General features: G+C 49.0%; 5 protein-coding genes across 5 annotated transcripts; 2 read left to right on the top strand and 3 right to left on the bottom strand.

Moving 5' to 3' along the window:
- Positions 1 to 3: 3 nt before the first annotated feature.
- Positions 4 to 2,440, bottom strand: BDQ94DRAFT_134142 (uncharacterized protein). The gene is made up of 4 exons (XM_026764419.1): positions 1,912 to 2,440; positions 1,419 to 1,815; positions 589 to 1,343; positions 4 to 513 (listed from the first exon to the last, which is right to left on the bottom strand). Exons 2-4 carry the CDS (start codon positions 1,736 to 1,738, stop codon positions 254 to 256), a joined length of 1,335 nt encoding a protein of 444 aa, XP_026631579.1. The 5' UTR covers positions 1,739 to 1,815; positions 1,912 to 2,440; the 3' UTR covers positions 4 to 253.
- Positions 2,441 to 2,719: 279 nt separating this feature from the next.
- Positions 2,720 to 5,423, bottom strand: BDQ94DRAFT_179623 (putative MFS transporter). The gene is made up of 11 exons (XM_026773432.1): positions 4,803 to 5,423; positions 4,663 to 4,747; positions 4,564 to 4,614; positions 4,281 to 4,498; positions 4,054 to 4,227; positions 3,896 to 4,002; positions 3,674 to 3,834; positions 3,519 to 3,604; positions 3,270 to 3,459; positions 3,076 to 3,204; positions 2,720 to 2,994 (listed from the first exon to the last, which is right to left on the bottom strand). Exons 1-11 carry the CDS (start codon positions 5,130 to 5,132, stop codon positions 2,780 to 2,782), a joined length of 1,746 nt encoding a protein of 581 aa, XP_026631578.1. The 5' UTR covers positions 5,133 to 5,423; the 3' UTR covers positions 2,720 to 2,779.
- A 421-nt stretch (positions 5,424 to 5,844) lies between these two features.
- Positions 5,845 to 7,681, bottom strand: BDQ94DRAFT_134130 (aldo/keto reductase family protein). The gene is made up of 4 exons (XM_026764418.1): positions 7,581 to 7,681; positions 6,963 to 7,519; positions 6,092 to 6,888; positions 5,845 to 6,034 (listed from the first exon to the last, which is right to left on the bottom strand). The coding sequence occupies exons 2-3, from the start codon at positions 7,495 to 7,497 to the stop codon at positions 6,371 to 6,373; spliced, it is 1,053 nt and encodes a 350-aa protein (XP_026631577.1). The 5' UTR covers positions 7,498 to 7,519; positions 7,581 to 7,681; the 3' UTR covers positions 5,845 to 6,034; positions 6,092 to 6,370.
- A 331-nt stretch (positions 7,682 to 8,012) lies between these two features.
- On the top strand, positions 8,013 to 9,246 carry BDQ94DRAFT_134129 (aspartate/glutamate racemase family protein). Its single transcript, XM_026764417.1, has one exon. The coding sequence runs from the start codon at positions 8,102 to 8,104 to the stop codon at positions 8,984 to 8,986; it is 885 nt and encodes a 294-aa protein (XP_026631576.1). The 5' UTR covers positions 8,013 to 8,101; the 3' UTR covers positions 8,987 to 9,246.
- Positions 9,247 to 9,506: 260 nt separating this feature from the next.
- BDQ94DRAFT_134126 (gamma-tubulin mipA) lies at positions 9,507 to 11,620 on the top strand. The gene is made up of 8 exons (XM_026764416.1): positions 9,507 to 9,528; positions 9,610 to 9,650; positions 9,745 to 9,857; positions 9,920 to 9,973; positions 10,054 to 10,236; positions 10,329 to 10,532; positions 10,590 to 10,676; positions 10,724 to 11,620. Exons 1-8 carry the CDS (start codon positions 9,521 to 9,523, stop codon positions 11,399 to 11,401), a joined length of 1,368 nt encoding a protein of 455 aa, XP_026631575.1. The 5' UTR covers positions 9,507 to 9,520; the 3' UTR covers positions 11,402 to 11,620.
- Positions 11,621 to 13,684: the final 2,064 nt, after the last annotated feature.

Here is a 13,684-nt window from a genome sequence, read left to right as displayed (position 1 = left end):
CGGCGTGGGGACTTTTTATAATTCAGTAGTACAACTAACCCGAAACCGTTTCCTCCCAAGTCTATATCTTTCTATATACTGTAGTAACAAAAGTGTGAAAGTACTCCTAATAAATGCATATACACAGATGAAGGCAACCGATATCAGAAAGCTATCAATCGATCCGCGCGACCAATAGAAACAACACAAAACTCCACCAGTGGGTAGGAAGGGGTTATATATATCTATATATAACCCGTCTAACAAGTGATGTCTATTCGTCGATGTCGGACTCGGATTGGTCATTTGCCATGCTCTTCTTGCGCTCTTCGTTCATTTCTCGGTATGTGCTCCAGCTTAGCAGGAAGAAGGCCCCAATGATAAGAATACCGCCAATAATGGCCGCAGCGGAAGGGGGCTGGCCGGTCCGGAGCCAGTCGGCGATGGCGACGAGGAAGATGGTAAGCAGTGCTGCCACAGATGAGAGGACGGGAGAGGTGAGCGAGATGAGAACTAGGAATGAGCCGGAGAATGCTGATTCGAGGAAGGGTTGATCAGCATATTTATTTGACGTTATACGTTAGTGGAGATCAGGGCTGCAAGACTTACTAGCATTAGCAAGGACGGATATCATAAGCATCCATGCGGCTTCACCAGTGGGCCAGCGGAACGTTTCCAGGCCCAGGATATGGAGAATGGGCAGCGGAATCCAGAGAACAAGAAGGGTGAAGCACCCAATGAGACTGCCAAAAGTGTTGGCAAAGATCATGCTCCGGCCGGGACTCGTGCCCTCCGGAGGGCAAGCATATCTTTTATAGAGCACCTCGTACAATCCATAGAGCACACTGCCAACTCCGATAATGATGTTTCCGAAAAGTCTATTTTCTGCCTCATCATGCGCTTTGCCGACCGTGCCATCTGCAGTCTTCTTGCTTTCGTCCCTATCTCCATACGCGACGACAAGAACCCCAACAATCGCTACCACGACGGCAAACACTTTGTCAAAGCGAAGCTTGTCGTTGAGGAGGGGTATGGAGAACGCATAGGCAAAGAAGGCGGAGCAGTTGTAGATCGCGGTCAAGTCACTGGCCGTTGTCATGTTGACCGCGACATACCAAGAGCCACCGGCTATGGTGAGGGCGGTGGTGACGAACGCGGTCGTTTTGAGCATGTATCGAACGGGTGATCGCTGGGAGTCACGAGAAGTGAGGTGTAGATCTTGAGCCTCCACCATCTTAGCTGTCGTTCGAAGGAGATAGACATGGCGTCGCCAGAATGCCGTCCATGAGAGTTTCCGTTGCTGCAAGCGGAGAATGAGGAGCTGTGCCGGCCAGAGCAGGGACCAGGAACCATGTGTAAGATAGCTATATATTAAGATCAGGTCAAGAGTTAGCGTCGTCCGGCAGTCAACGGGTCCATGCGACTGGTGCACCACTTACAGCATGCAGTACGGTTTATCCCAGTGCAACTCATGCTGAATATATACCGCGGTCTCCGTCTGCACAACGAAACTAGCCAGACTCAACAACAGGAATCCGGACGCGATCATGTACTTGCGCCGAGTCTCCTGCTCCGCATTGCGCTCCGGGCTCACGCCCCTGATTGTGGGCCGCCGTGAATGGTGTAGCATGGGCCTGCCCTCTGCCTCCCCATGGCCCAGGCTGGCGTTTGACAGTCGCCCTCTGTGCTCATCCTTGAGCAAGAATTGATTTGCTCGGGTGTCGGCTGGGCGATGCATAGATGGGCGATTCAAGGGCATTTCATCATCCGAATCGTGAGTGTCGAGAACCAGCTCGGGGTCCCTAACCTCCCTCGAACCCGAAAGTTGCGCACTGTCTGAAGCCACCTTGTCTTAATCTTCCGTTTTAACCCTTCAAGCGGGAAACAATAAAGAAGGAATGCAGAAAGCAAAGAAAGAAAATAAGTATAAACCTTTTCTTAGGGTTGACACCCTGCAGTTAATAAAGAATGGACTTTGCGCGTTGACAGAACGACGATGCACGAGACCGCTGGTTTACCGCGGGTCGCAACTGAATAAGACAGACGGAAAGGACAGTAGGAATATGCAAGTATAAGAAAGACTGTTCATGTGGAAATTGCGCATGGAAATCAGAAAGAATCCAGGTCAGTTGCCCCCGGGGAAAAGACCGGCTGACGAGGGCATGCAACACGGTATATAATGGGCGGCTCCGGGGCGAAGCACCGCCGCTGCGGCCACGTTTGCCAAGTACGTCAGGGTTAGGGGGATGTCAAGGAAACTGTAGCCAAGACTTGGCCGCAGTGAGGAGTAACAGAGAAGGATGATGATAGGGAAAAAGGGAAGAGCAAGAGTGAGATGAGATTGAAACACAGCAGTGCAAGTGTCAGCGGAGAGGGAGAGGGAGAGGGAGGAGGAACGAGATCTGGCTGATGCGGTTACATTGCAATTGCAAGCAGTTCGGAAGGGAATCGCAGACGGTCCATTGATACGGGGTTGGTTACTTTACTTACTCCGTATTAGATGCGACTCTCGCATTGGACTGGCCCACCGGGACCCCCGTTTCATCCCACATCGGGAAAGCCGCGTCTCATCTCACGTGATTCCACGGGGACGCATGGGTGCCTTCCGCTTTGGGACATGCCGTGGGTTTTCTCCAGGTTCAACCTTTCAAATATGTTATCAACGTCTTCTCATTTATAGTAACATGGTTTCATCCATGCATAAATCAATAGCTATCACCAATCTGAGTCGTATTGCATCTACGCCCTCAGACTTCAAACGAAACGCCAGAATTCAGAAGGATTCTCTAATACTCCCCGCTCAGTGTGCAAACCGGAAATCTAGCCGCTGATTTCCTTCATCTCTTGTGGTTGCGACATAGTCGACCCGTTGATCCTCAGTCATGGCGTTCCATTTTCGGTCCCGTTGGCGGTTCCGTAGCATATAGTACGCTTTGATCGCCATGTAGATAGCCATGTTTACACCCACAATAGATAAGAGCACTCGATTGCCAATCACGTAACGTGGTGCATCCCCTACAGATCAAAGTGCGCAAAATATTCATGATCAGCCTAGGAATACAGCATTGCAGGCTGATGGGTGAGAAAGATACTTACAATCCTGGTAGATGTTCGAAGCTATGATGGCAGATAGTTGTGTAGACATGTTGTATATCGCAGCTGCAATAGCCCGAGTTCGCACACTGTTGGAATTGCGGGACACCCATCCAGCTTGGAGTGCATGAGCTATTGAAACTTCACGTCAGTATTCTTCTACCAAATGAGCTTGGCCTCAGCATCAATCTGCCTACCATTAGGAAATCCGAGGAATAGTGTTAGGATACTCCATACGATCCACTTGTTGGTTTGGCTGAGATCTACCACATTCATGTAGATAAGGAATGGCAAGCACCAAAGCTGTGCCAAAACTCCCATCCAGGCAAGTGAGCCGAATATTTCCCCTGCATATGTGAGGAGAATCCTTGTTATGATTCCAATGGCCTGCCTGGCAGTCAGAACTGTCATAGCACGAGCGATTCGGTTTCCCTCGTTCTACTTACACTGTAGGGGAGAGATAGTAGAATGGTATTAAAGGTGCTGAACCCATAGTCCTTCAATTGTAATGTAAAGTACTGCGAGACAGTAGCTGTTCATAGGCTTAGTCGACGACGTCCCTAAATTCGTGCGCATGGGATATACAATGCGGTATACTTACTATAGGGTGCCGAGAACAGAATTCCGACAATGTATAGCGGCCACAAATCAAAGTCTTTGATACTCATCCATACAAGCTTGGCCGTTAGTGGCTGGCGGTTATGCATCGAGCCCTTACTCGGGTCTTCTCGTAACAGGCGATTGACCATGATGGTCTCCTCCCTGTTCATGTTTACATCTCAGTATCCAAGTACTTCCTCGTTTCATCTATATTATGGCTCACCTTGCTGTAAACCAGCCCTTCTTCCCACGAGCCCAGTGAGCTGTTTGTGTCGCTGAAGGTGGCAGGAGAATGATAGCAAGAAGGCCTAATGCGAGGGTGAGGAGTCCCTGTTCCGCTTGAATCAGACGCTGTGGCAAAGACAAACATTGCTTACATACCTCAATCAAAAAAAGCCATCGCCAACCAGCTTGCCCACCATGACCGCCCAGATGAAGGATCCCATACGCCAGTAACCCCGCCAGCATGTCAGCCAGAGAAGATGCTGCATACCAGTATCCAAGACGTATCGATAGCTCATGGTGCTTATAGAAATACGAGAGATAGAGGATGACCTGCTCGGCATTAGAGTGGTACACCGAGGACGAGAAACAGTAAAGCCACTTACAGTGGGCGTGAAGCCCCCTGAAACCAACCCTATCAAAGCTCGACAAATTAAAAAGGAGACTCTGTTGGAAAGCCAGAACTGGCAGCTAGCAACAATCGACCACGAAATCATCTGTATAGGAATCCACCTGTCGCAGCCAATTCTCTTGCTGATGATCTGGGTGGGTATTTCACTGAACATGAAACACAGTCTGTACAATGTATTCCCTAAATTGTAATCTGTAAATTGTATAAGGCATGATTCATCACATAGGAAACCAACTCAAGGGAATTAGTATACTGACCATCACGACTTAGCCGAATATCGGCCAGGAAATTGTCGGCATTGGCTTGCTCTGATTTCGTCAGTGGATCAGGTGGGATCAATGTGTAGATTTACCCACGAATATTGGACTTATCGAGCTCCAGGGCAGTTATCATTATGCAAGCCCATATAATGATACGTAGGTCCAGCTTCCTGACGATTTTCTAGATACACATAAGATTAGCACTCGTCGGCTCGCATTGAGCCTCGCATACATACATCTTCTTCAGCCCAAGTCCATCTTGCTGCCGGGTCGAAGCGATGAATGCCTTCCCAATCGGGGCGTGGTTTGTATTCCTCAACAAGATCAGGGTCATCGTACACCGAGGGTTGCGTTGCAATGGCATCGGGATCACGGGGCTGAGATCGCTGAAACCAAGATTGTTTCTTCTTGTGGAGGTCACTGAGTACTTCATCGGCGGAGATGGCAGTAGACTGCTGCGTCACACTTATCACCGTCTTCTTCTCGATGTCTGGCGTTGCGTAACCACTTGCCTCCTCGTCTGGATGCTTCTTGACCGTAAACGAGCGGGCAATGACAAGAGACATATTGTAGCTGTAGAGCAAACTACTTGCCCAAGTGACTCCTTCTGCGCCATTACGATCAATGAAGCCCGCAAGTCCATTTTATATCTTCTCGTAGTTTGCTCTATATTTGGACCACCCTTGACTTGCGCAACACGCAAGGAGATAGATTAGGGCAACTACCGCAGCTCTAAGCTCACATGGCCCTTACAACTGTTGCATCGTCAAGGTTGGGATCTAGATCACAGCATGGACGCAACCTGCCAAGTTACCAGGGTCTAGATGACCAAGCCTCGAGGTCCAAGGACAACCGGGTCTGCGAACTCCTTGGAACAGCTCCTGGTATCTAGTCTATACCACTGGTACATGCCCGTTATTGATGTCAGGCGGCTAACTGTCGGCACAGATGCATGACAGTAAGGTGTCATTGCAGCGTCCACTTGGTTCTGCACGATTTCATCGGATGAAGTGAGGACTGCATAGTCGCGCAATTTACCTTGTCTTCAAATACCTCAAGGTCAGTTAAGACTGAACTTCAACCTCCTATGCCCTTAACGCTCCGATGTGTCACCACTGGAGATAAGCCCTCAATTCTCTTAGAACTATACTTTCCGCGGTAGCACAATGAAGGGATATGTGCACTTGTAAGGAGTTGGAGATAAGACTTTGGGTGAGATTCTAGGCGCAATGGTAATAGAATGTGGCACAGTAGCTGTCAGGCGCCTACCCCAGATTAGCTTAGGCAATGGTCTAGGTTAAGTGCCATGCAAGGGTACAGCATAAATCCTATAGAGTCCATTCTTGACTGTGTATTATGCGAGGATCATCCCTGGGCAGCTGATAATTAGCGCCATCCAGGCTTCGCAACATGAACCCGACAGACTGCAGACATCGGACAATACCTGGATGCGTGCAGGCGAAAGGATCTGGTTCCAAGAGTAAGCAGGATGAGGCGGGGAAAGAAGGGGAATGTGGGTTCTCACATGTGCGGCACAGTCACCTGCCTGGAGATATGCAGAACATGCAGGAGGATCTCGATCTAGACCCACCGATCTTCGAGTCGGTTCAACCACTGCATAGCTACATGGCCTGGACCGGTGAGTTTCTGCATTTCCCATTCTACTTCTATCTTACAGGAAATAGTTGCTAGAACACGTGCTAAGAGCTTTCGTCGCGAAGCGAGTTGGATTTGCTCTCATGAACATTGATTCCTATTGTTGCAATCTCACAATTTCAGACATGCCAGATACCCTGGTATGCATTCAAGCCTTAGCATTGGGCTTGAATAACGCCTCTTTGGTGTCGTATGTATATTTTAGCTGAAGGTGCCAATAGTCGGGAGCCGAAGCCTTTGCAACCAACCAGGCCTTGTCCAGAGCCTCAACCACTTCATCGGGTAGCGGGCCTTTCTGGATATCCTTGAGGTTGCTTTCCAGTTGAGAAAGGCTACTCACTCCTACAATAATTCCATCACGGCCATTTTCTTTGATATTCAATGCAGAGTGATGGCGGATCCACCGAAACGCAGTCTCGGGCAAAGTCAATCCATGCTTTTCCACGACAGGCTCGATAATTCGTAGAGCGTCAAATGTCGCATCCTTGAAATACCGACTGCGGTACAATGATCCACTGTTGGCCTTATCACTGTACCTACCTTCTTCTGGCACATCTTGGGTCTTATACTTGCCCGAGAGAAGTCCACCAGCAAGGGGGTTGTAAATTACAATGTCAATGCCGTAGCGCTTGCAAGCGTGGATTAGCTCGGTCTCTATGCTGCGTGCTATGGCGAAAATAGTCAGAAACAATTTTCCGGGCCATACGAGAATTCAGCGTGTATGCAGGGGGTTGACTCACTGATGGCATTGTACATGGCCTGGTAGATTGTCGGCCGGACCCAGCCTCGTTCGTTGCAAATGGTCACAATCTCCGCAACCTCGAAGGCAGTGTAGTTACTCAGACCGAGTTCTATGAATTTGCCTTCCTTGTGCAGTTCATTCACAGCCTCCAAGGTTTCCGCAAAGGGAACCGACCTGTCAGGTGCATGAAGGTAGAAGATATCAACACTATCTGTTCCCAGTTGCTTCAAAGACGTTTCGAAGGTCTCTCGCAAGACACTAGGCTTGTGCATGCCCGGAGCCTTCGGATACACCTTTGTTGCAAGGGTCAGACCACGCTCCTTCCACTTGGCTTGGGCAGTGAACGCTTCTTGTTCTCCTCCAACATAGATTCTTGCCGTGTCGACCTCATTGAAACCTTGCTGTTGAAAATAGTCCAGGCATTTGTTGAAATCCTCAAGGGAGGTGATACGAGCACCCTCAGCTTCATTAGGCCCAAAGGTCATCAAGCCGAGGATAACCCGAGGTGCGGGGTTCTGTGCGAGGAGCGGCATATTGAAGTCGAAGAAGACGCTGCTTGGAACAATTCAGCTGAGAATGACCAAGTGAGGATAGGAAGCATCAGATGTATGCGTACCTCGGTTAGAGGAATCCGGGAAATCTTAGGTAGTCTGTTCCAAGGGACAGCGGAGTTTGGATGGTGCCAGGAAGGTTTAGGCCTGAGGAAGAAGGGGATAAAGACCCAGCCGGTGGGAGGGGTTCAAATAGATAAGAACTTCCGGCTCCCCCACACTTCTTGTCGCACGCAACTCCGGCCGTCCCATGGCACAAGAACCAATATCTATCATCTGAGGCGTCGATGACGAGCTTGGATTAATATTACCCGGTTACACATGAGGTGATTTCCCACTGCAAACCGAGTAAGCCGAGAGATATATATCCCGGCCGTCAGCGTGGTGGCCATGCTGAATGGTGGATGAGATGCCCAGACTACTTAGTAGCTCCCCCGCAGGCCGGTGGTAGTAGCCCAACCAACAAGCCCGTCATCGGCAGCTTCCTTGTCTGGTCAACTCAACATTTTCTCTACATGTCCAGCACTCCATAACACTCTCTCTTGCATTCATTCATACATACATACAAACATTCATATCAATCAAGATGACTGTGCCAACAAAAACTCAATATTCTATTCTTGTCATCAACCCCAACACTTCAACGCACATGACTAATGCTTTGATACCCATACTGGATAATCTCGGGCATGGTGGCATACAATTCGACTACTTCACAGCTCCAGCATCCGAATCAGTCACGCTTCCCGATGGAAGAGTGGTAGAAGGAGTGCCCAGTATCGACTCCGGTGAAGACTCTGTCAAGTCGGCTTTTTATTGCATGCCCTTCATAGAGCAGCTGGTGTCCGAGTACGATGGCTTCATTGTGGCCTGCTTCTCAGCTCACCCCCTCGTTGGTATGCTCAAAGAAAAAGTCAGATCCATCGAAGATGCAGAGTCATCGGGAGTTCCCTCGGAACTCAAGGTCAAGAAAAAGTACGTGACGGGTATTTTTGAAGCGGCAGTTCTCGCTGCCCTCGGCGTGATCAGTTCATTTCAAGCCACTCCGGGCCCAGATCTCGGCAAGGCTCAATCTCGAGATACGTTTGGCATAATCTCGACCGGTAAAGTCTGGGAGGCTGAACTCAGCAAAGCGGTCGCCGATATGCTCGGCAACTCGGGAGATTCCACATCCACCGGTCGGTTTGCCGGGGTGGAAACAACTGGACTGACTGCCGTCGAACTACACACCACCCCTCCTCGCGAAGTGAGAAGGAGACTTGTTGAAGCGACAGAACGGCTATTGAAGAAAGCAACCCATCCTGTTGGTGCGATATGCATGGGCTGTGCCGGTATGGTGGGCATGGAAGACGCAATAAGAGAGGGATGTGTCAGAGCATACGGACGACAGAAAGGCAGTCAAGTCAGAATAGTCGACGGCGTTATTGCTGGAGCAGGGATGCTTGCGACGGCTTGCAAAGCCGGTTTCTAAGGGCCTGTCGGCAGTCAGTACACCATCTCCCATGGTGAAGACGATTTAAGACTGAGGCTATGTATTATCATGAGCTGCGGCCAACGCACCCAGCTACGAAGAACGAACTGCCGCTGTCTGTACTATTATGAGGAGAGAGAGTCTTTCATGTCATTTTAGCTAGTAGCCTTGTTTCCAATGGTTTTCTGCGAAACCCAGTGTTATGTGTGACTAGTTCAATAATTTTCATCCCTTAGCCAAAGCAATAAAATAGATTTGATTAGACGTAAACTTCACTATCTAACCTTCGCAGCATACCTGGCAGCCGTTTCTGGCTACTTACCATTGAAAGTGAAGTTCAATCCAGGAACATTCGGTAGGCCATGGTCTTCTTGTTTCTGGTTTACTTTTGGGGTGCGGAAGGTTTCAAGGCCGTCGACAAGGAACTGTTTTGGCCTAAGGCCCCCACACACCTAATCGAGACTTGAACTTCCCCGCGGAACGCGCTACGCGTAGACTATAATCCACGATCACTTGCGGTGATCAAGAAACAAGATGCCCAGGTGAGTTTGACTATCACAGCTTTCCTGCAATATGCTTAGAAACATGGAATTGTTCTAGCAGGATCTGATCTCTATATCTAGGGAAATCATAACGATCCAAGCCGGCCAGTGCGGTAACAATGGTACGGATTCCCACGAGAAGCAGCTCCAATTATAGCTCTCGAACAAACACCGTTTGGCATATCTTGAGGCGTCGCTAACCTATACTTGCGTTAGTCGGCGCTCAATTTTGGCAACAGCTCTGTCTTGAGCACGGCATAAGCCAGGATGGAAACCTGGAGGATTTCGCGACCGAGGGCGGCGATCGTAAAGACGTCTTCTTCTATCAGGTATACCTGTCACTCTCATTATGCTTCGATAACCTAAGAAACTGATGAAACATGCTTCTTAGAGTGATGACACCCGCTATATTCCTCGAGCGATCCTGCTCGATTTAGAACCTAGGGTACGACCCCTTCCGCGAAAGACCATCTCGAAGGAACCAGTGTGATCGCGCGAACGGTGAGCTGAGAATTTTCCGATTAGGTCCTCAATGCCATCCAGGCTGGTCCATACCGAAACATCTACAATCCAGAGAACTTCTTTATCGGGCAACAGGGTATTGGCGCGGGAAACAACTGGGGAGCAGGCTATTCTGCAGGCGAGGTCGTGCAAGAAGAGATCTTTGACATGATTGACCGTGAAGCAGATGGCAGTGACTCTTTGGAGGTATGATACCGGTGCAATCATGATACATATATGGTGTGCAATCTTGGGTTTGCGATTGAGCGTGGTGCTGATGGTCTTTTTTTTTTCGGCAGGGATTCATGTTTCTGCATTCAATTGCAGGCGGTACAGGCTCAGGGCTGGGCAGTTTCATACTGGAACGCATGAATGATCGATTTCCCAAGAAATTGATACAGACTTACTCCGTCTTTCCCGATACGCAGTCTGCGGACGTCGTGGTCAACCCATACAATAGTTTGCTTGCAATGAGGCGGTTGACACAGAATGCGGACTCTGTGGTAAGGCACTGTCACTCCAATGAGTTGATGACGGGCTTCGCTAAATTTGCATTCTAGGTGGTATTGGATAACGGTGCTCTTTCGAGGATCGTCGCGGATAGGCTCCACGTACAAGAGCCTTCTTTCCAGCAGACAAACCAGCTCGTAAGTAACCGCCCGTCTGCAAGCCTACTGGCACTAATCACTCTTAGGTTTCTACTGTTATGTCTGCTTCTACGACGACCCTCCGTTACCCCGGATATATGCACAATGACCTCGTGGGAATCATTGCTTCCCTCATCCCTACACCGCGCAGCCACTTCCTGATCACCTCATACACCCCATTCACCGGCGACAACATCGAACAGGCCAAGACAGTGCGTAAGACCACTGTTTTGGATGTCATGCGCCGTCTGCTGCAGCCGAAGAACCGCATGGTTTCCATCAACCCCAGCAAATCCAGCTGTTACATCAGTATCCTCAACATAATTCAAGGAGAAGCAGACCCGACGGATGTACACAAATCACTCCTCCGTATTCGGGAGCGACGCCTGGCATCCTTCATCCCATGGGGACCAGCGAGCATCCAAGTCGCATTGACAAAGAAATCTCCCTACATGCAGAACACTCACCGAGTCAGCGGTCTGATGCTGGCGAACCACACCTCAGTCGCGACACTGTTTAAACGAATTGTCCAGCAATACGACCGTCTGCGGAAGCGAAACGCCTTCTTGGAACAATACAAGAAGGAGAGCCCCTTCTCGGACGGCCTGGGCGAGTTCGACGAGGCCAGAGCAGTGGTGATGGATCTCGTCGGCGAGTACGAAGCCGCGGAGAAGGAAGATTACCTGGATCCAGATGCAGGAAAGGAGAAGGAGTTGGGGGTGTGAGTGTGGTTGTGATTGTGCTGGTCCAATCTAATGTCCCACTTGCATCTTTCCTCATACCTCTTCTTGTTCTTATTTTCCCGTCATGACTTACAAGGGTTGACCGGTGTCGAGTGGCAAGGGCGTTTCTCTTTTCATTATTTGTGTTGCAACAGAATACCTTATCTTTTGAATTGCTATGACTTGGGCGCGTTATTAATGAACAAGAAAAATGTTGAGTGGTTTGCACTGCGTAAAATTGACGTGCCTGTCTTCGGCACATCGTACAATTGTGTAATAATCCTGGCGACCAAACCGATGAAACACACATCCAGCCAGACAGAACAACGGCCAAATTCGCTGACCCACAGGCCCATGCCCGTGCTCATACCCATGCCCAAGGTATCCAATCCACATTGTACCTACCCTACATTCGAATGTGTAACCTCTTTGAATCAAGTACTACACTAACCCGAGGCATCCTATTCCACATATATGTTATACCGCCAATTCCCTGTTGCAAGATAGACCGGTTTCCCAGCCAGCCATTATTTGGGCCATTTGTCTCCGCCGTTAATTTCCAGAAACAAGTTATTTAACTCATTTTACAAACAAAGTTCATGTCTCAGTCGGTGAAACCCAGCAATAAAGGAAGGAAGTTAAAGCAAAACAATGGCATTGGGAAAACACCGGTTTCGAAGAATGTGCGCGCCACCATACCTGGTCTATTGATCTAGTCTAGCCGAGTCTCGTCCATGTATGGCTGGATTTGGATTTTTTTCCCTCTAGCATTCTCAGCATGGTTTCACTTGAGGGTAGGTGGGTGTGAACTGGCGATAGTGAGGCGGGGGAAGTAAGATCCGACTACTAAGAAGAGGGCATAGGTTCGTGCCCAAAGGTGAAGGGGGTAGCAGTATGGCTTAGGGTACTCCTGTGAGTAGGAAATAGGTGCCTTAAAGCCTCGGATTCAAGCTGCAGAGAGTCAAGGCACCCTTTGAACTCCTGTTTTACTGGTTAGGCGAGTAGGTGTAGTGATTAATTAAGAAAGTAGTAGATGAAATAAGAGTAGCTAATTAAGCAGTGTTCCTATTCATCCTTCCCTTTGGGAGGGTAAAGGAGGGGGGACGGGGGACCTTGTATGCAAACAAAATCAGTCGGATAGAAAGAGGACTGACCAGTAGGAGAAAATCAAATGCATAAGCGTTATGGTTGGACGATGATCCACTTGGGTACCTACTTTTGCCTGTGCTTAGGCAGTACAGAGTAGTATGGGGACCGGGGTAGATAGTACTAGCTAGATTAGATGACTAGTAATGATATTAAAAAGAGAGGAAGTAGTACTTCTGTAGGTAGTAGGATGGCCCATTCCCTTTCCTCCCCGCCCATAGGACAATTGCGCTCGAGACATGGAGGATGGGGTCCTTGGATGCGGTTGGTTCATTTCGTTCCATCGGTCTGCGGTCTGTGGTCTGTGTCTGTCTCGACTGGACATGCATATGGTGCTTACGTAGCTGCAGGCATTAAATGACCAGTAAATTGGTCGCGGAGAGAGAGGAGGGGGGGTTGTGGAATCTAGGTACTAGATACTAATTTTATTATCAGTTCAGGTATTTTGTACTACTCACCTACGTCGACATACTGATGCAGTGCTTGCTATCTTATGGATCTGTGCGGAGGCCACGGCTGTGCTCCATCTGCACCATTCATGATTTGGTAATCAGCTGCGTGAAACAAACAAAAAAGGGCTTTGTTGGGGATTAAAATTCGAATGTGCTTATTTATGCACTCCATGGAATCTGCAAACCCAAGGGTAGGTGCATGCTGATAATAAGACCATAACTACTTACCGGGGTTACTCCGTAGAATCGGTAAGGGTTCCGTCCTGGTTCCCGTGCTCTACTCTGTACTACTAGATAGATCGATAGTATGTTGATGATGATTCGAGGAAGGAAACGAAAGCCTTCCAGGATATTACGATGAGATCATCACTATGTACGGAAGGACCACTTGATCTTGATGATGATCCAGAAATCCTGATTGTGAAAAGAGATCAATAAATAAAAGTCATCAGGATGGATGCTGGCTGCAAGGTATGAGTTCTCACGTGATGAAGTTGAGGAGAGTTTGGTAAAAGGTTAGGTTTCCAGGTATGGGGAACCCAGGTTGGAAACAAGATGGCAAGGTTGGAAATCATAATAATCAGGAGGGTGTGCACTTTACTACTGTAGTACGACCCTCAGGATGCAGCTTCACTGGCGTGCACAGACATCCGTGAAGGGATCTTCTGTTCCCCCCTCCCTCCTCCCT

This window comes from Aspergillus welwitschiae, assembly GCF_003344945.1.
Source record: "Aspergillus welwitschiae strain CBS 139.54b unplaced genomic scaffold BDQ94scaffold_2, whole genome shotgun sequence".
NCBI lineage: Eukaryota > Fungi > Ascomycota > Eurotiomycetes > Eurotiales > Aspergillaceae > Aspergillus > Aspergillus welwitschiae.
This window is presented reverse-complemented; position numbering and strand designations above follow the sequence as displayed.